The sequence below is a fragment of the Neltuma alba genome, unplaced genomic scaffold, assembly GCF_004799145.2.
Source record: "Neltuma alba isolate B1F8T4 unplaced genomic scaffold, ASM479914v2 tig00011396_pilon, whole genome shotgun sequence".
NCBI lineage: Eukaryota > Viridiplantae > Streptophyta > Magnoliopsida > Fabales > Fabaceae > Neltuma > Neltuma alba.
Genome location: NW_021636085.1, coordinates 1,363,107 through 1,383,811, shown reverse-complemented (window position 1 = coordinate 1,383,811; position 20,705 = coordinate 1,363,107). Strand labels below are relative to the sequence as shown.

The window sequence follows — 20,705 nt, the reverse complement described above, 5'->3', positions numbered from 1 at the left end:
AAGTCATATGTTTAGGATAGAAGATAATAATTGATTATTTATAATCACTTATGGGCACGTTTGTAATAACTTATAAATAATTTTTTAATAATGATTTACGGAATAAAAAGTAGATATATGAGAGGAGTTTTATCTCAATTTATATAAAACATGCTTATAAGTGATTTTAATCATGTAAACAGGGCGTATATCTTCAAACGCAAGCAGCTTATCACATGAAATATATATATATATATATATATATATTTATAGCATATCCTATTTTTGCGCGGCGTTATGCTTATCACGAAAATTCAAAACTACGAATGGATTTGGATCATTTCTCAACAGTTCGAGATTTGATGAACTTGGACGGACTTACGGTTCCATTCGTATTCGTAGTTTTATCAAATACCTCTCCGTACCCTTTTCTTAATTTTTTACTTTAGTTTAATAATCAGTCAATCACCAAGGCCAACAAACTATATAAGCTTTGGTACGATTACGATTACAGTATAATAATTTAAACTTCTGTTTCCGTTACATGTTATACTACATTACTGTTCATGTCGCTGTTTCATTAATCACGAATTGATTTTTCTTCGCTATATATGATCCTACTTGGTCCTGCAGTTGATAGATGAATCGCCGATTGTTGATTTTGCGTCACTGACTCTGTGAGTGTTTAACTTTGGATGAATCGTTGATGCATGAATGCTTTGTGTTATTTGATATATTGTCGGTTGGATCTAAACTGGTTTTACTCTCAACTGTTTAGGATTACTTTAGGGAATGGTTATTGGGAGTCGATGAGGATGGATGGGACTAACAGTGCTGGGAATTCATACCTGTATTTTGCTGAAATATCCTCCTCCAGGTTCATAATTCACAGGTAAGGATAAGCTGTTAAGAATTTGCTGACAGAATGGCTGAAAAATAATGGCACATGGAAAATGTCACAATAATCAATCATTTCCGCATCACTTTGAAAGAGACTAAATGAAGTTATTTAAATCTCTTTTCGTGTGAACTTGAATTACCAGGATAATCCAAAGTTAAATTATTCCTTTTACTTTTGGTTGCCCCTCTTATTTTTTTGTCTTGTTCGTTGTCTTGCCACTTTTCTCTGCACCAACTACAATCACCCAATGGCCAAAAGAAAGAAACTACCAATTTGGAAGCAGACAAATCTACCTCATTGGGAATAATACTCTCCTTGGTCTGTGAATCTTTAGATTTTCACTTTCTTCTCCTGCCTCATCTCTCTTTCTCGTCAGTTTAAGTCTTAATGTATGATCAGCCTGGTTTTTCACTTTGCAATACGCAAGCTATTAAAAGATTGATTTGCCTATTCAAACGAACGTCATTTTGTTCCAATTATTGATAAGTAGAGTGACAATGATGATTTATTTTATGATATTAACACCTGCATGTCAAACCACGTATGGACTGAATAAATCCATTACATCCCATCCCCGCCTCTATATAATGAATTGATGAGCAAGGACTTTTTGCAGGATATAGGGCGAACTAGTTGGTTACTCTACTGTTCATCATCTGGTAATTTAAATGTGCCTTTTGATTCATTTATTTCACTGTATTCTTGTCCAATTGAGATCGAGGTCCTTATATGATTCCTTTATGAAAGTAAGCTAAACTTGTCGCGACAAAACATGACTCTAAAGCTTTTATAGCAGGTCACTGGGTATCAGAGATTTCCACTAACGGCCAGCTACTTGTCATAATCGTGATTTGCAGGTTATTGCTAGTCTTTGGCAATAATGAGTCACCGTCAGCGATGAGGTGATAGAAAGGGTTACAGAGGAAATCAGAAGTGGGCATTCCTCTCGTCGACATGACAGGGCTTTGCCACATATCCACAAGGTGGGTACTCCTCCTAAGCAAAATGTTCTCAAAGAGATCAAAGAAACTGCAATGGAAACTTTCTTCGCAGACAAGCCCTTAAGCCACTTTAAGGGCCAACCTGCATCGAGAAAGTTGGTTCTTGGCCTGCAAGCAGTTTTCCCCATCCTTCAATGGGGAAGAGGTTACGATCTTGGTAAATTTAAAGGGGATCTCGTTGCTGGACTTACCATTGCAAGTCTCTGTATTCCTCAGGTAAGTGGCGCTCTTTTAGGATATTATTAATACCGGGTATGCATGCTTTTTTCTTTTGGATCATGACTCACTAATAATGCAATACAGGATATTGCATATGCAAAGCTTGCAAATTTGAAACCACAGTATGGACTCTGTAAGTATCTTGATTTTCTTAGTAACAATTGAGTTCATCAGGTAGACATCTAAGCTTCGTGGCTTTATGTGATTAACTTTGTATCAATTATGCGCAGACTCCAGCTTTGTGGCTCCTCTTATCTATGCTTTTATGGGAAGCTCAAGAGATATAGCCATAGGACCAGTGGCTGTGGTATCCCTTTTGCTCGGAACTATGCTGACGGATCAGATTAGTGACTTTGAAAGTCATGACTATCTTCGTCTTGCATTCACTGCCACCTTTTTCGCTGGAATCACCCAAATGGCACTTGGATTTCTCAGGTACACCCTTGGCGCAGTATGTGGTCCAAAATGCAATCTTCTTTCCTGCCCTGTCTCAATATTAGTGTAAAAACCACTCCAGGTCTGAAAGTTTGAACTTAACTTCGCAGGCTTGGTTTCCTCATTGACTTCTTGTCTCACGCTGCCATTGTGGGATTCATGGCCGGAGCTGCCATTACTATAGCCTTGCAACAGCTTAAAGGATTGCTTGGCATAAAAAACTTCACCAAGAAAAGTGACATAATTTCTGTCATGCGCTCAGTTTGGACTAACGTGCACCATGGGGTACTAATGAAGTTTTAGTTTTGATTTCTCTTGGCATAGACGGAAAAAGTAAACAAAAGCTCACAGGCATTACATTTGTAATCTCGTCTATTCTTGCAGTGGAATTGGCAGACGATAGTCATTGGGTTAGCATTCTTGGCTTTCCTCCTTACAGCCAAGTACCTGGTGAGAATGGCACCAATGAATATCCTTTCCATAAATTCCTCCATTACAATTTTCTGAAATATAATTTTTTAATGGACAGGCTAAAAAGAGTAAGAAAATGTTTTGGCTATCTGCACTTGCTCCTTTGGCGTCTGTTATAGTGTCCACCTTTTTTGTTTATATCACCCGTGCTGACAAGGAAGGCGTTGCAATTGTGAGTAGCACTGAACTGAGTTTTCTATCATAGATTACACAGAGTTGTGAACTTTAGAACTCAAAATATGCTATTTCAGGTGACACACATAGAGAAGGGAGTGAATCCAATATCTGCCGGTGATATTTTTTTCAGTGGAAAATATCTTGGCCCTGGTATTCAGATTGGCGTGATAGCTGGTTTGATTGCACTCACAGTAAGCTAATGCTGCATATGGCTAGTGATTCCTCACCTCAATTGGAATCTCTTGTTCTGTTAACAAATTTGAAACGAACTTTGTGGGGTTGTAGGAAGCTGTGGCAATTGGGAGAACATTTGCTGCCATGAAAGATTATTCAGTTGATGGTAACAGAGAAATGGTGGCCATGGGAACAATGAATCTTATTGGTTCACTGACATCTTGTTATGTATCTACAGGTACAAAAGCGGAAGGCAAAAGGAAAAAGCTTTATATTATCTAATGTATAGTTCTCATATTAAGAAGACCTTTATGTTGAATAGCTGCGATCTTGATGCCATTTCTTGTCTATATTCAGGATCTTTTTCACGCTCAGCAGTGAACTACATGGCTGGCTGTCAAACTGCTGTATCAAACATCGTTATGTCCATCGTTGTGTTGTTAACCTTAGTGTTCATTACACCACTGTTTAAGTACACCCCAAATGCAGTGCTTGCTTCTATTATAATAGTAGCTGTGATAGGCCTCATTGACATTGATGCAGTCGTTCTGCTATGGAAGATTGACAAGTTTGATTTTCTAGCCTGCATGGGAGCCTTCTTTGGCGTGATTTTCAAAAATGTTGAGATTGGCCTTCTTATCGCGGTAAAAGGAAATCAAAAGAAAAATTTTAAAACTATGACATTCAATATCACGCAAGCTTTTTATGAACTCATGTTTTGCAGGTGGTCATATCCTTTGCTAAAATCCTTTTACAAGTGACAAGGCCGAGGACAGTAGCACTTGGGAAGCTTCCAGGGACCAAGGTATACAGGAACATCTATCAATACCCAAGTGCTACACAGATCCCCGGAATGCTAATTATTAGAGTTGACTCTGCAATCTACTTCTCAAACTCTAATTATATCAAGGACAGGTGATTGATTTCACTTCTAGCTATTCCCATATAATGTGTGTCATCATGGAGAAATGAGGGATCTACAAGCCACTAGGTGTGGTTTAACGGTTAAGGGTTTTAACTATATATATATATATATATATATATATGGAATCTTGGTTTAAAAGTCCAAGTTTCATTTCGGAAAAAACAAAGAAAAATTAGTGTTCTACATGATTTAAAAACGTATCTAGTCACAATGATGTAGATATTGGAACTATGAGCTGTTGATTTCAAACGATTACTGCCAATGAATATATAGACAGCGTAAACTCAAGAAATCCAATGATTTTCACTTGAGATTTACTATGCATAATCTTTAAATTGCTAGACCCTTCAATATCATGCCTACCTGATGGATATGATCCAATCACAATTTGCAGAATTCTGAGATGGCTGCAAGATGAAGATGAAAGCAGGAAAGAAAGTAGTTTTCCCACAATAGAATATCTGATTGTTGAAATGTCACGTAAGGATTTGCCTTTAGATTATTATTTAATCTTCATATCGATTATTGATCTACAAAACATCATCATTCACGAAACTATAATCCTGCAGCTGTTACTGACATTGACACTAGTGGCATCCACGCCTTCGAAGATCTATACAAGAGCCTACAAAAGAGAGGGGTCCAGGTAATACATGATCAGATAATTAAACATCTTTTCATCATCACTGCAAAATTTTCTCTGCAAAACTCTTCCGGAGAAGATAACTTTCTGTTCTTGAAGATTTAACTGCTTAACTCTATCTATAATGATCTTATGCACTTTAAATGATTAGATAACACTATCTCTAGGTTTGTCATTCAATAGCTTGAGTTTTAGGATGAATTAATTAAATTGTTATTAGATCAAGGATCAAGCCCAGGAGGCACATATAAATATGTTGTGCCTGTTCTTTACTAATAACCCTTTATTCAAGCCTAACAATGCGAATAAACAATCTTTGCCATATCTGGTTGTGATATTATTCATATCTCTGGCATTCTTACAGCTCATCTTGTCAAATCCCGGGCCAATTGTAACGGAGAAGCTCTATGCATCCAAGTTAATGGACATGATTGGGGAAGACAAGATATTTCTATCAGTAGGTGATGCTGTTGCAACTTATGGTTCAAAGGCTGATCAAGTTTGATAAGTTGATAATTGTCCATATAAGAACCAGTTCATAAGTTGTGAACTGGTGGTTGTGATGAGCTGTACGTAGGCCATGTGTCCAGGTTACTGGGCCAATAATAGTCCGGGCCATTATTTTCCTACTTGGCATGCTTCAGATTCTTCTAATTGTGTTGTTATATTATCGGCTAGGCTTGTCTCCCTTTCACTTTCCAATGGTTGATTCAAGGAGGTTAAAGGAAGATCATGATTCAAGGTCATGTGTAAATATGTTCTGTTCAAGTGGCAAATATGGGATGAGCTTTGATGCAACTAAAAAAAAAAAAAAATCAGAAGAAAGGTTTGGGAAGTTGTTTTCATTTTCTTGGGCTTTTCTCCCTTCGAGATTCACTGTCTGATTTAATAAATTATTAATTTATGTCATTGGTACTTTCCTGACCACGCATGTGCATTATTCGGCCATTAAATTCACTATAGGGCTGATGAAGCAGTCACCATCCAAATTGTGATTCAGCCAAGCCTGTCTTAACTCTTTGGCTAATATCTGTACGTAGTTCATCTTTTAGTAAAATGTTTTAGAAACTGATTGTTATTAAATTGATATCGAGGCATAAGTATCTTGCTGAATTTACATATATGCCATGTAATGGAAAATTATAGGATGTATTTGCATTATTGAATTAGAAATTGTTTGGTTTCTGTCCGCTTTATTTTAATTTTATGATATAGACATATATTCACTAAAAATGTTATTATGATACATGTGAATTATTTTTTTAATATATATCATATTTAAATTTTATAATATACTATCATTATAAGGCGTAATATTTTAAATAAGCCTCAGAATAAACCAAATTATCAAATATTTTGGTTATCAAATTTTTAAATAGCATTATTATATTATTTTGATATATATTTTTTTCTACTAAAAATTTAGGAAAATACCTAATTCAAATTCTTTATATCCATTATATCAAGTTCTCTAATTATACATGATCATGTGTTCTATTTTTTCATATGAGTTTATAATTAAATAATAATGTTTTAAAAATAGGACACATGATTATACTACCTCCAGTCCTTAATATAAGACCTCGTTTAAATTTTTTTTGGTCCTAAATATAAAATTCCAATCCACTTTGTCTCTCATATTTATTCATTTTTTTTCAAGATAATTCTTTTAATAATGATAGTTCTAACAAACAAACTTGATTAGTAAAGATATTTTTAGAAAGACAACACTTATTCATTACAAATTACTAACTTAACTTGTTTCCTTAATCTACTCAAATTAGTCAACTAGCTCTTATATTTAGAACCGGAGGTAGTATATAATTAGAGAACTTGACATAATAGATATGATCAACTTGGTGTAAGTATTGTCCAAAACTTTAATACTATTCCAATATTCCCTCTTCATAATTTAGCTTATGAAATGTAAACATTTTTAATTATGTGTTTACATATTTTATTAACAAATTATTAAACAAATCTCTTACAGTATATCAGTTTGAAATTTTTTTTTCACGAATAAACCCTAAGTATGAGAATTGAGAACCTTGCCTAGCTTTGTTTATTAACTCAATCAATACCGGCCTATCAATGTACATATGGGATTGTATATAAAAAGCATTTGTTTATCATAATTCTAGAAGAGATTAAAGACTGTGTCATTAGTCAAACTGACAAGTAATTAATAGTTTAACCCCACGCTTGTAATAAATTATTATATGCATTAAAAAATGAAGACAATGAATTATTCCCTAAATTACGTCCAGGTTCATTCATGAGAATCTCTCTTATCCGTAGAAAGTAGTTTAACATAATTCCTATATAAAATGATATCGTTGACCTCGAATTTTTCTAATTAAATTCTAATTATGTTCTTTGTTTATGCGCTATTGCTTTCCATACAAAGAAACTCACACGCAAGCACAATACAGCCAAAGACAAAATGTAGTTAAAATTAGAAGATTCATTCAGATTCATTTATTGTGCCAAAAAATCATTTATTTTTTTAAAATATTTCTTTATATATATGTGTGTATATCCTTTCACATGTGTGAGAGAGAGATCTCAAGTATATAATTTTTAGAAAAAATTAATTTTTTAGTCCTTATAGTTTTAACTCGTTTGTAACTCAGTTCCTACACTTTAACTCGGTGTGATTCAGTTCCTATAATTCTGACTCAGTTATAATTTAGTCAGACACAGATATGTGAAATATCACACATATATAAAATTAGATAAAAATAGTAAAAAATTTGATTTTTTTAAATAAGTTTTAGGAATTTGATTTGTAAAATAACACAACTCTCACCTTGAAAACATTTGGCAAAAAAACTTGTAAATATCAAAATTTGGCTTGGAACTGTAAATTATTATCCGTAAATAATTGACTTATAAATATAAATTTTTAGGAATATTTTGCATTTAATTTTCTTATTTAGGACTTATGGGTAATTTTTTGAAATATATAAGTGTCTTCAGTCTTCAGTCGCCAGATCTTTCATTAGGTATTTTGTTCATGGCAAATATTAGTTTTCTTTTTATAAAAACAATCCCTTTATCATGTTCATGAAATCATTATAATTCAGGTTTACACTTAAAATAATTTCCCATACACAGTTCATTATGAAAATTTCTAATTATTTTTCGTATCACATCAATTTAATAAAATATATTAAATACAAATTGAATAATTTTTATTTTTACCTTATTATGTTGATATCATCTACTAATAGTTAAAAAATGAACAAAATATATATTTTCTTAATATAAAATTTAGCTTTGTCGTCATGAAAATGACATTTACGTGAATATTATTTCACAGTTATAAATAATATACGCTAAGCTTTATAGCACTGTCCATCTTGTAATCATATTCTATATTTTTTTTTGTTTATCTTGTTTTGTTCTTTCTTGTATATATAATGACATAGAATTGTTTGTTTTCCCCCCCTCTTATTAATTTTTATAAAGCTCGATTTTAATTTAATAACATATATATCATTTTAAAATTAGAAAACAAAAACACAAGCCATAAATAACTAGTATACAATCACAAAGTCATCAAAACTATAGAAAAATCAAAATGCAAGTCCACACGGGATGAGAAGAGAAACTAGATCCAAATTTATCATCATCACTACAATTTTTTGAAAACTACTTTCGATCCTAAACATAAGAACTTGATAACTGATTTAGAAAGATTAAAAAATTAATTAAGTTATTTCTAAAAAAATATGTATTGATTTTTGTAAAGTATTTTTTTAATAAAAAATTTTCATAAAGCATCTCTTTTATTCATTTATATTATAAATTAAAGAAACAAGGTGAATTGAAATATTTGCTGTGCATTAAAATTTTGATAATTCCCTGGGGAAATATAGATCTGAATTTTAGGTATATTATCCAATGTAATTAAGTTGGTTTAGTTATAACATGAAATTAACAATATAGTAAAACATAGAAATATAGAAAATCGTATATTGTTCACAGGCAAACATATGTCACCTACTCAAATTAATGAAATGTAATTTATAACTTGAATTGAAGTTTGTAGAATACTTTTTGGGCCGCGAAGGTTATTACAAAAGCTGGAAATTATTGATATTAAGAGAAAACAAATTAAAATTCAACTTTCACTTGCGCTCACACAGAAAAAAAAAAAGTTCTGGAAAAAAAGGAAGAGCTACATGAAAAGGCAAACACGTTGTTGGACGAGTGTGTTGTTAATAAATAAAGTTGTCTAGTAATAAAAAAATTGATTTTTTTATACTACTAGACAAATAATAATACGTCAAGTTTTAATGTCACTAGGAAAATGAATGTTTGCCAAAAAATTTAAAATGAATTAATATAGGCTATTAGTTTTTTTCCTTATGGAACCAGTTTCGGTGCTCAATAGAGTGATAAACACTTTAAACTCATCATATTTAGACTATTCAGATTTGACATGGATGGTCCAGATTTAATTTTTTATTTTTTTAAAATAATTATTTTAATAAGCATAGAATCTAAAACAAGATGGTATCTTAACTATTTATTTTTGAAAATTTTTTATTTAAAATTAAAAAAATTAAATCTGAACCATCTAAATTAAATCTGAGTGATTTTGATATGATGAGCTTAGAGTGCTCATCGCTCTTTGATAACTACCGAAACTTGTTCCTTTTTTTGCCAACAATACAAGCTATTAGTTCGATTGATTCTGTTGGCAATTATTCAAGAATCAACATCCTATTTATTATTATTATTTCATTTTTCACTATTAATATGAGAGAAGTCAAAACTAAGATTCAATAATTGGTCATAATAAATTAGTGTCACTTAAATTTATTACGAGTGTGTGTATTTTTGCTTCGAGTCAACGTAAGTTATACAGAATTACAGATCAATAATGCATGTTAAAATATAGTTCTTGGTCTTTCACAATTGGGGTGAATTACAGTGAGGTCCCAAGATAAGAAAAAAATTATAAAATAAATTCCAAAAATTGTGATTCTTTATTCCAGAACTTGTTATTACAGGCTGCTCATATTGTTATGAGACTTTTAGTAATTATTTCTCTTCTTTGAGACTTAATTATAATTCTCCCTTATAATTGTATTAGGGGCTTGAGTCCAAATTTTTGTAATTTTATCATCAAGAAATTAAAATTGTGGTCAATTTTAATTAGAATTCATATTATTACTAATTGATATGTCAACTATATCAAAGTTAATTATAATTTCAGCGGCTAATTTCTTATTGCGAAATACTATACGGATATTAACTATGAAAAACTTTCTCTCTTTATCTTATAAATAAGACGATAGGAGTATATAGTTATTCTAATTCAATCAAGTGGAGCCTTATCATGAAAATTCAAAACTAGGAATTTGAATGAATTCAACGCATTTGGGTCTGATGAATTCGGATGGAATCACGGTCCTCATTCGTATCGCCATTAAATACTACCTCTGGTACTGTACCCATTTTCATTTTTGGTTTTAGTTTGATACTCCTATGATATTTAATATAAAACCTATTTATCTAATTTGATTAGATTAAAGAAGTTAGGTAAGTTAGTTAATTATAAGAAAAATGACATGTTTTTTCTAAAACACTATAATCATCTTTCTTGATATCCCTTCTCCTTCTTTTACCTGATTATGGTTGAGGGAGTATCCACAAGGATAATTTAGAAAAAATTGATAAATATAATAAACAGGTTTTATATTTAGGACCAAAATCAACTCAATAATTAAGTCATGCATTAAGGACCGGAGGAGTATATATATATAATCATTTAATTAAACACCAAGGCAAACCTGCGTGGCTCAGAAACTTATGGCACGATTACGATTATAATACAAATTCTCTTTGTTTGCGTATAATTAACCATTACTGATTTAGATGAGTTGTCCCTCCAGAGTTTATGAGGCGAGGGCATGTTTCTAAATTCAAAATGCGGTTACAAAAGTACTTAGAACCTTATACTATGGGCGACATTTGAATTCACGGTATTGTGAATTATGAGTTAAGTCTTACCAACTGAATCAATTTTTGTTGGCTTTCGCTATCTAGGTCATCATAAATGAATTATATTTTTATTTATGACGTTCCATATATGCTCGGTGCTTCTATGTTCATATAATCAGAATTGGTACTCCTTTTAGTTCTTTTTATGAGATTTAAGTAACCAAATTGTGTTGTTTTAAGAAATCTTTTAATATTAGTTAAATGTAATAAATATTAAGTAATATGGTTTTTCTTTTGGTTCTAAGTATACCCTTATTTACAAGAGAGCATATGAGAGAGAGAGAGAGAGAAATAACGAGAAACAAAATGAAAAATAATGTATGAGAAAAAAAAATGCAATGAATTAGGGATAAATTTGATAAAAATGAATTTGATATTCACACAATCCAAATTAAATCTTATGAAAAAAAGATCAAAACAATTTAAAAATTTAGATCTTATAAAACGAATCTGTTAACTGAAAAGTCACCGATGGCTTTGTGTTAGACTGTGATTGTCAAACTTTGGATGATGCATGGTATTATTTGTCGTGAATTAAATTCAAGCAAGATTCCAAACTGTAGCTGAACATTTTATTTTTTTCCAAATCTATTTATAGAATGATAAAGATGATAACTCATACGGTTGTGGCAGATCTAGTACTTGAAGTATTTTCTCGAGTACATCCAATACTTTAAAAGATTTTGTAATGTATTCAGTTCTAAAATTTTTCCAGGTCCACCTAGCATCTTAAAATATTTCATGGTGCTCGACGCACTTGAAAAAATATTTTAAAATTCTAAATGCATAACAAAATATTTAAAAATACTGGATATACTTGAGAAAATACTTGAATATATATTAGATGCAACTCAACCCTAATTCAAATAACAATAGAGAGCCTCAAAAAATTTGTCAGGTTACAGGAACCTACCTAGTCTGGCTTTAAAGTCAACTGTTTTTGGTTTGATTAGAACTTTAGTTACCAGGAAAATCCAAAGTAAAATTCTTCTCTCTCTCTCTCTCTCAACGTATGATCAACTTGATTTTTGACTTTTGCAATGCGCAGCAAGCTGACAATAAAAAATTGATTTGCCTATTCTAACCTCGTTATATATTCCCAATGGCTCATCAATAGAATGAAACTGATAAATTATTTTATAAGATTAACACTTTCACATCAAACTAAATAGAGACTGAAATTCCATGTTGATCCCATCCCATCCCCGTCTCTATATAATGAGCAAGAACCTTGTGCACTAGAGTGCAAGTTCGTTGCTGGGTTCTCTACTATTCGTCATCTGGTACTTTTACTATGTCTTTTTTATTCACATATTTCACTATATTCTTGTCTACTTGCGATTGAGCCCCTTGCATGATTCCTTTACGAACCGAAGCTAAACTTAACTCTAAATCAAAGTTTTTATAGCAAGTTAATTGTCTTCATATTTTTGTGAGTTATTTGCAGATTGGACCTTAGTTTCTGGGCTCAATGAGTAACCGTGTTAGCGATGAGGCCGTGGAACAGGTCACACAGGAAATCAGAAGTGGGCATTCTTCTCGTCGACATGACAGGACTTTGCCATGTATTCACAAAGTGGGAGCCCCTCCTAAGCAAAATCTTCTCAGAGAGATCAAAGATTCTGTGATGGAGACTTTCTTTGCAGACAAGCCCTTAAGCCACTTTAAGGACCAGCCTGGATCAAAAAAGTTTGTTCTTGGACTCCAAGCAGTTTTCCCAATTCTTGAATGGGGAAAAGGGTATAATATTAGTAAATTTAAAGGAGATCTCGTTGCTGGAGTTACCATTGCAAGTCTCTGTATTCCTCAGGTAAGTATAGTGCTCCTTTAGGATGTTATTAATACGCTGGCATGCTTGTTTAATTTCTCTTGGGTCGTGACTCACTTATGAATGTAATACAGGATATTGCATATGCAAAGCTTGCAAATTTGAAACCACAGTATGGACTGTGTAAGTATTTTGATTTTTTTTCTTTTCAATAGCATTTTAATAATTTTTCTTGTAACTGAAGAGATAACTTTTAATAAAGTTATCGAGCAGGATATTTTGGTTAATAATTTGTTTAAAAATTTGATTGTTAATGAAGCACAATAATATCGTGTAATCTATGTAGAGCTGACTTTATCTAGTAGGATAAGACTTGTTGTTTAGCTTTTTATGTAGACATCGGTCTTTGCTTTGTGGCCATGTGATGAACTTTCAATCAATTTGTGCAGACACCAGCTTTGTGGCTCCTCTGGTCTATGCTTTCATGGGAAGCTCAAGAGATATAGCCATAGGACCAGTGGCTGTGGTGTCCCTTTTGCTTGGAACTATGCTGACAGATGAGATTAGTGACTACAGAAGTCATGACTATCTTCGTCTTGCATTTACTGCCACCTTTTTCGCAGGAATCACTCAACTGGCACTTGGATTTCTCAGGTACACCCTTGCCACAGCATATTATAACCCAAATACATTCTTTTTTGATGTCTGAATTCTAGTGGGAAACAAAAAAATCAATTCTAAAGTTTGAACTTTTAGATGAAGATTCAGAATATTAACATCTTTATTATGCCTACTCACACGAGCCCTTTGTTTTTCGTCCCTTTTCGGTGGTGAGGAACTAGTGTGAAATAATACTACCTCTAATCATTAGTATAAGAGCTAGTTTGACTTTTAATTTAGTCTTAAGCATAACACCCTAATCCACCATATCTCTCATATTTATACATTCCTTGTAGTAGTTATACATATTGAAGGTTTCACCATAGTAGTTCTAGCTAATGCACGTGATTGACAAGAATATTTTAAGAAAGACAACATATATTTATTCTAAATAATTAATTTAACTAATTTTTTTAATCTACTCATATTATTAGTCAACTAGCTCCTAAATTAAAGACCCGACGTAGTATATCTGGCATCTGTTAAAAATGCATTTTCGTGACTGCATATAGAGGTTAGAAGAAACACAACAATAGCAGAATCACTTCAATTTAAGAGCCCGGCTAGGCTGTTTAACATCGATGACAACTTCGTTGCAGGCTCGGTTTCTTGATTGACTTCTTATCTCACGCTGCCATTGTGGGATTCATGGCTGGAGCTGCAGTTACTATAGCCCTACAGCAGTTTAAAGGATTGCTTGGCATAAAGAATTTTACCAAGAAGACTGACATAATCTCTGTCATGCGCTCAGTTTGGACTAACGTGCACCATGGGGTACCTAATACAGTTTTAATTTTGCTTTCTCTGGGTATATATGTTCAGGGAAAAGATAAGTAAAAGCTCACAAATATTGTGTTTATAATTTCTTCTATTCTTCCAGTGGAATTGGCAGACAATAGTAATTGGATTAGCATTCTTGGCTTTCCTCCTTGCAACTAAGTATCTGGTAAGCAAGCATGCCATTTATTTCCCTCTCCATAAATTATAGTTTTCCATTACTATTTATCTGAACTGTTACTTTGCAAATGACAGGCTAAAAAGAATAAGAAACTATTTTGGGCTTCTGCACTTGCTCCTTTGGTGTCTGTTATACTGTCCACTTTTTTTGTCTACATTACTCGTGCTGACAAGAATGGTGTTGCAATTGTGAGTATCATCAAATTGACTTTTTCTTATCATAGTTTAAGGAAAATAAAGTTATAAACTTTAGACGTCATAATATGCTATCATTTCAGGTGACACACATAGAGAAGGGAGTGAATCCATCATCTGCTAGAGAACTCATTTTCAGCGGAAAATATCTTGGCCCTGGTATTAGAGTCGGTGTGATAGCCGGTTTGATTGCCCTCACGGTAAATATGCTCATTCTACAGATGACAAGTGATTATTCCTAGCTTCCACAAGACTTTCTTTAACAAATTTGAAGCCAACTTTGTTGAATTGTAGGAAGCTGTGGCAATTGGGAGAACATTTGCTGCTATGAAAGATTATCCGTTGGATGGTAACAAAGAAATGGTGGCAATGGGAACAATGAATATTGTTGGTTCACTTACATCTTGCTATGTAGCCACAGGTGAACAACAGAAAAGCAAAAGCTCTATGTTATCTAATACTTTCTTTGATCTTTAATATAAGAGCTACTTAACTGATTTGGTTAAATTAAGAAAGATAAATTATTCAACTATAACAAAGATAATCTGATTTTCCTAGAGTACCCCTTCATAGCATTAGATTGTATCGGTTTTGAGGAAAAATAATACATACAAGGGATAAAGTGGATTAAAATCTTATATTTAAGACCAAATATAACTTTTCAACTAGCTTTGGTATTAGGAATTGGAGGCAATATAATGTTTAAGCCTCTCCTATGAAAGGAGACCTTCCTAATATTGAATGGAACTTGAGAGCATTTCTATATTATTGCTCATGCAGGATCCTTTTCACGATCAGCGGTAAACTACATGGCTGGCTGTCACACTGCTGTATCAAACATTGTTATGGCCATCGTGGTGTTATTAACGTTGGTGTTCATTACACCATTATTTAAGTACACCCCAAATGCAGTGCTTGCTTCTATTATAATAGCTGCTGTGGTGGGCCTTGTTGATATCGATGCAGTTGTTCTGCTATGGAAAATTGACAAATTTGATTTCCTAGCCTGCATGGGAGCTTTCTTTGGTGTGATTTTCAAGAATGTTGAGATTGGCCTTCTCATCGCGGTAAAAAGAAATCGAAAAAAATTAAAATTATGGTGTTTAATTAATATCTTGCCCGCATTATTTTATGAACTCATGTCTTGCAGGTGGCCATATCATTTGCCAAAATCCTTTTACAAGTGACAAGGCCAAGGACTGTGATACTTGGGAAGCTTCCAGGGACCAAGGTGTACAGGAACATTCATCAATACCCACATGCCGCACAGATTCCCGGAATGCTAATTATTAGAGTTGACTCTGCAATCTACTTCTCAAACTCTAACTATATCAAGGACAGGTATGGTCTAATAGTTAAGGTTATTAACTAAACGAAGTCTTATGTTCAATGTCCAAACCTTAATTCTGTAAAACTAAAAGGGGGGAAAAAGCGTTCTTCATAGTTTCTAAAAGTAATTACAAGTTACAATTCTGTAGATTTAAGAGCTATGATGAGCTGTAAGTTTCTAACAGCTAGTTATATTACCAATAAATATGGGGAGGGATACCTTAAGAAATCCAATGATTTCTCAATGAGTACCACGTATAATCTGATTTTCTAGACCCTCCAAGATCATGCTTTAGTTTTCAATCAAAACTTGCAGAATTCTGAGATGGCTGCAAGATGAAGATGAGCAAAGGAAAGAAAGTAGTTGTCCCACAATACAGCACCTCATTGTTGAAATGTCACGTAAGGCTTTCCTGTTAAATGATTTGACCTTGACATTGATTATTAATCACCAAAACGTTCCTATTCTTATATAAATATATATATGCAACTATATTCCTGCAGCTGTTATTAACATTGACACTAGTGGCATCCATGCCGTTGAAGATTTGTACAAGAGCCTTCAAAAGAGAGAGGTCCAGGTAACACATGCATGTTCACAAAATTCAACCTTTTCGTATTAGATCAAATGCAAGACTAGGAGATACATAAAATGCGTTGGGCAAGCCTATGACCTTTACTAATTAATAACTCATGATTCAAGCCTAAGCGTAGTTTATGTGAGAAAACAATCTTCAAATTGAGTTTATCGTGACATCATTAATCTCTCTATCTGGCAATCTCACAGCTTGTCTTGGCAAATCCTGGGCCAATTGTAATGGAGAAGCTCTATGCATCCAAGTTAGTAGACATGATTGGGGAAGACAAGATATTTCTATCGGTGGGTGATGCTGTTGCAACTTTTGGTTCCAAAGCTGAAGAAGTTTGATAGGTTTAATATATAAATATATATATATATATTCCTATGAACCGTACCCATTCAGAAGTTGTCAATGGCACATTGTTTGTTGATATGAACTGTAATTAGTGTTTAAAGATTACTTGGTTAGCCACATAGTCCGGGTCCTTCCTTCCCGTGTGGCCTATATCGTAGTCTTCTTTTGCAATTTCCCTTTCTTTTTCCAAATTTTGTGTGCAGTCAATTAATGGTCCATTCATGGGCTCAAAGGAAGATCAGGTGTCAAGTGTTATGAAAATTTGTTCAGTTGTAGGAGAAGAAAGCCTGGGAATTCCCCCTTCCCCTTTTTATGATCTGGCTCAGAGTTTGTATTCATCTCATTTGGTGGAAGCCATATGTATCAAGGAACTCCAGGCGTGCTAGTGATATTGTTGTATTATCTTCAAATTCAGAAGAACCAAATTATGTCCCAATAGTTGATGGTAAATTCCGAATGCTAGCAGTCCGATAAATGAAACTATCAATGGAAATGATTCATCTCAATTACTAAGTTTAATGAGCTTGTGCTACATATTAGCATTTGATTCAAGGGCGAAGGGCTTTAATAACAAAATGGAAAATTCGCTTACAATAGCTTAAACTACTTTAGAAGGGAAAAGCTTGCATCTCACACAAATTGACATTTTGCATTTTAATTAGGCCAACGAACCCTATAATGACTGGAATATAATATATATATATATATATATATTTATATATTTATATGGCCATCACATGTAAGGCAGCAGCTTCACGACACATTCATGTGTTTTATTCGAACACACGAAAACCTTATACCGACGATGAGGAGGAGGACGACAACAACAATGGTGTCTGTATGTGTATATAAACATATTTCATAGCTAAATTAAATCTCTGGATTATTTGCATATAATTAAGAAGTGGCCTGCTATAGTCATATCTTTTGGTGGAAAATGCATAAAATATAGCCTTTCAATAACGAATCATAGAAAATAAACCACATTGGTTGTATCAGTCAAATTAAATAGGTCTGCAATTTCCCTTTTATTTTACTGGGTGTTCGTTTCTTCCCTGTAGCGTTCAACCTATTCATCTGTTTGGGGATAAAAAAAGAGAGGTAAAGACATCTTTGATTTTTCAGTCATATATCAAACGAAAAATTTATTTACACGCTGTGCTATCTCAAGGCACCAATCATCGCTTTCTGACTATCTCTGTATCCCAATTAATAAGCTTCAGAATGGGCTTTTATTCAGTATTTAAATATCAGTTATGGTTTTTTAATTGTCTTTTATTATATAATTTTATAAACTTCAATCCCAAAATTAACCAACATTTTTATATCGGGAGGTCTCTAAGTGTATAATATTAAGGGAAGGAGGTCATTCACAGGGCTCGCCAAATACTATTAAACCCATAACAATTTCATTTCGTCAGGTAAGAGTAGTTCAATTATATAGTGTTTTTCAATGATAAATTCTTGATTATCAGGAAAGTGCAATCACCAACAATATTGTGATCAATAAAACAACCTTATTTTTCCTCACAATGTAGCGAATTAAAGTTCGAATAATTTTTATTAGGAGAGATGATCACATTTAGTATCTAGTAGTATCTCGAACAGGATTGCGGCCTCCAATAAAAAAAGTATTTACGCATAGCAACAACATTCTTGTCTTTCTAGTCTCTTTCATATATGATGAATGAAAATTTCATTCCCCTTATTAAATAAGAATAACATGCAAAGTTTTTGTTGGTGAACAATCATGCATGCAAATTTATGTAGCAGTATACAAGCAAATACATGCAAAATTTTTGTTAGTTACACAAAATACCCTCTAAAAACATTTAAAACACACATATGCTTTTCATTCCAACACAGCTAATGATATGCTTACGTGCAATCAGAATCATGTCGACCCCAAGAATGTATGATTTGCACAAACAAGTTAACATTAAATTAAATACATGGAAGAGAAACATTCTTAATTACACATGTATATAATATCAATGAATTGATGATCAGTTATGTTTTTCCATGTTTTGAGCCCTAACTCTACTAGCCCATGATGATTTTTCCTTTTGAGACATGCTTACATCAGACCTTCTCTTCAACTCAGCCACTTGCTCTTCCCACCTTCTTCTCCATCTTTCACCTCCGTTAACACTCTTGTTATTACTCTTTTTTGTGATCAAGCCGAGTTCATAATCATACTCTTCTCGAAGCACTGGATCCAATAATGTCTCATAAGCTGCATGGAGTTGCACAAAAATCCTCGTACACTTCTCCTTCCTTGAAGGGTCTCGGCATATGTCTGGGTGGTACTGAAGTGCCATCGATCTATAAGCCTTCTTTATTTCGTCTTTTGTTGCAGTTTTAGGATTCAAAGATAGTATCTTGTAAAAGTTTTCGGGAGTTGTCTCTTCAACCTCAATACCTAGCTTTCTAGCTCCACATGAAACACTAAGCCCTTGGCTTTGTGACTTTTTTGAGAGAGGATTAAGGCCATGAGAGGACCTATTGGGAAATAGGACTGAACTCAAGGATAAAACATCCATTTTTGCTTTGATATTTGACTACCAAATCTGGAGGAGCTAGTAAAACGTATAGTATTTCACAACTATTTATATATCTGTAAATGGGGCAAGGAAACTACTGCGAAGTCACAAGGACACATTTATGAGAACCTTAAATTAATATTTCCTTCCACTTTGAGCAAATAACTATAATATATTTTCCTAAATAGAAAAAAGAATTATGGTTGACGAAACTAGGGTTTTGAATTGTTTTATACACACACGCGCGCGTTTTCTTCTTGGTATATATCGAGATATTTTCTCATTGGCTGTCTGTCCACCATGAAAGTACACAAAATAAAACATGGAATGTTTCAACACCTAATCATCAATGTGATTAGCTCCAAAAGCAGACTTATGTTAATTAATTAAGAAGAAAATTTGTTAAAACAGACAAGCCCTAACAATCTTTGCATTTAGAGCACGCAGCAACCTAAGGACACATCCACATGTTTTATTGAAACGCATGAAAAAAAACCTTAACAAACAACGACGAGGACGTACGACAACATTTCATAGCTAAATTAAGAAATGGCCTGCTATCTATATTCAAATGTTTTGGTAGCAAATGGCTCCAGAAGAAGACGAAGACGACTCGTGTATATTATCTGTATATGTGAATTTGAATTATCTGCCGGCAGTTCGTTAAAAAAAATTAGTTATATCAGATTCAGATAATAAAATGTAGCCTTCTGATCAAGAATCATAGACATATATGGACGTACATGCATGCACATTGGTTATAGCAGTCAAATAGGTCGGCTGCTTCCATGTTATTGCTTCTTCATTTCGTCCTTATTATATGAATCGTATATCCTTATACAGTGCCTTCATCATTAATTCCCAGATTATTTTTAGCTCTCTGTCTCTCTCTCCTTTTCTCTCCATAATGCATGCGAACAGATTTTGGTCAATGCACATGTGTCAATAAGCTTTAATATTAAACTAGATTTTGATTCAGTTCATGCGGTGCGTTTCCTTACTTGTAATATATATCAACCGTTTCTTAAAAGAGGACCATCCAATTTGAATTTTTTTTTGTTTTGTTTTGAAGATATCTTTTGTAATTTTGACAGACTAAAGGATGAATTTTGTCTCAATTTTTTTTTAAAAAATTGTTGCTGTACCCTTTACTTTCCATTGAGTTTAAAGCCTTAAATTGCATAAGTACCAAGATGATGATTATTATTATGCAGTGGAGAAGAAGTGCAATTTTTTTTTTTATGTGTGAACTCAGAGTTTGTTCAAATCATTTTGGATTTGAGACTAGTCTCTGTCGGACCAGAGATGCTAAAGTTAAAGCTATTCTATAAGTGTATTTCTAAGAATTTAAACTTGTATTCTCTTTCTTATGGGAGTA

The 20,705-nt window shown here is 33.2% G+C and overlaps 3 protein-coding genes and 1 long non-coding RNA gene across 4 annotated transcripts; 3 read left to right on the top strand and 1 right to left on the bottom strand.

The window, feature by feature from the left end:
* The first annotated feature begins 532 nt into the window (after positions 1 to 532).
* Positions 533 to 1,529, top strand: LOC114712799 (uncharacterized). The gene is made up of 3 exons (XR_003737280.1): positions 533 to 656; positions 758 to 871; positions 1,497 to 1,529. It is a non-coding gene; the product is annotated as an uncharacterized LOC114712799 (long non-coding RNA).
* A 123-nt stretch (positions 1,530 to 1,652) lies between these two features.
* Positions 1,653 to 5,834, top strand: LOC114712759 (high affinity sulfate transporter 2-like). Its single transcript, XM_028897300.1, has 14 exons — positions 1,653 to 1,672; positions 1,776 to 2,097; positions 2,185 to 2,233; positions 2,331 to 2,535; positions 2,646 to 2,820; positions 2,920 to 2,985; positions 3,065 to 3,178; positions 3,258 to 3,374; positions 3,469 to 3,595; positions 3,715 to 4,001; positions 4,082 to 4,272; positions 4,677 to 4,762; positions 4,852 to 4,928; positions 5,290 to 5,834. Exons 1-14 carry the CDS (start codon positions 1,653 to 1,655, stop codon positions 5,428 to 5,430), a joined length of 1,977 nt encoding a protein of 658 aa, XP_028753133.1. The 3' UTR covers positions 5,431 to 5,834.
* Positions 5,835 to 12,188: 6,354 nt separating this feature from the next.
* On the top strand, positions 12,189 to 17,282 carry LOC114712798 (high affinity sulfate transporter 2-like). Its single transcript, XM_028897340.1, has 14 exons — positions 12,189 to 12,223; positions 12,388 to 12,750; positions 12,843 to 12,891; positions 13,158 to 13,362; positions 13,968 to 14,142; positions 14,249 to 14,314; positions 14,401 to 14,514; positions 14,604 to 14,720; positions 14,815 to 14,941; positions 15,301 to 15,587; positions 15,671 to 15,861; positions 16,166 to 16,251; positions 16,354 to 16,430; positions 16,637 to 17,282. The coding sequence occupies exons 2-14, from the start codon at positions 12,412 to 12,414 to the stop codon at positions 16,775 to 16,777; spliced, it is 1,974 nt and encodes a 657-aa protein (XP_028753173.1). The 5' UTR covers positions 12,189 to 12,223; positions 12,388 to 12,411; the 3' UTR covers positions 16,778 to 17,282.
* A 1,508-nt stretch (positions 17,283 to 18,790) lies between these two features.
* Positions 18,791 to 19,327, bottom strand: LOC114712758 (chaperone protein dnaJ 20, chloroplastic-like). Its single transcript, XM_028897299.1, has one exon. The coding sequence runs from the start codon at positions 19,325 to 19,327 to the stop codon at positions 18,791 to 18,793; it is 537 nt and encodes a 178-aa protein (XP_028753132.1).
* Between the last annotated feature and the right edge of the window lie 1,378 nt (positions 19,328 to 20,705).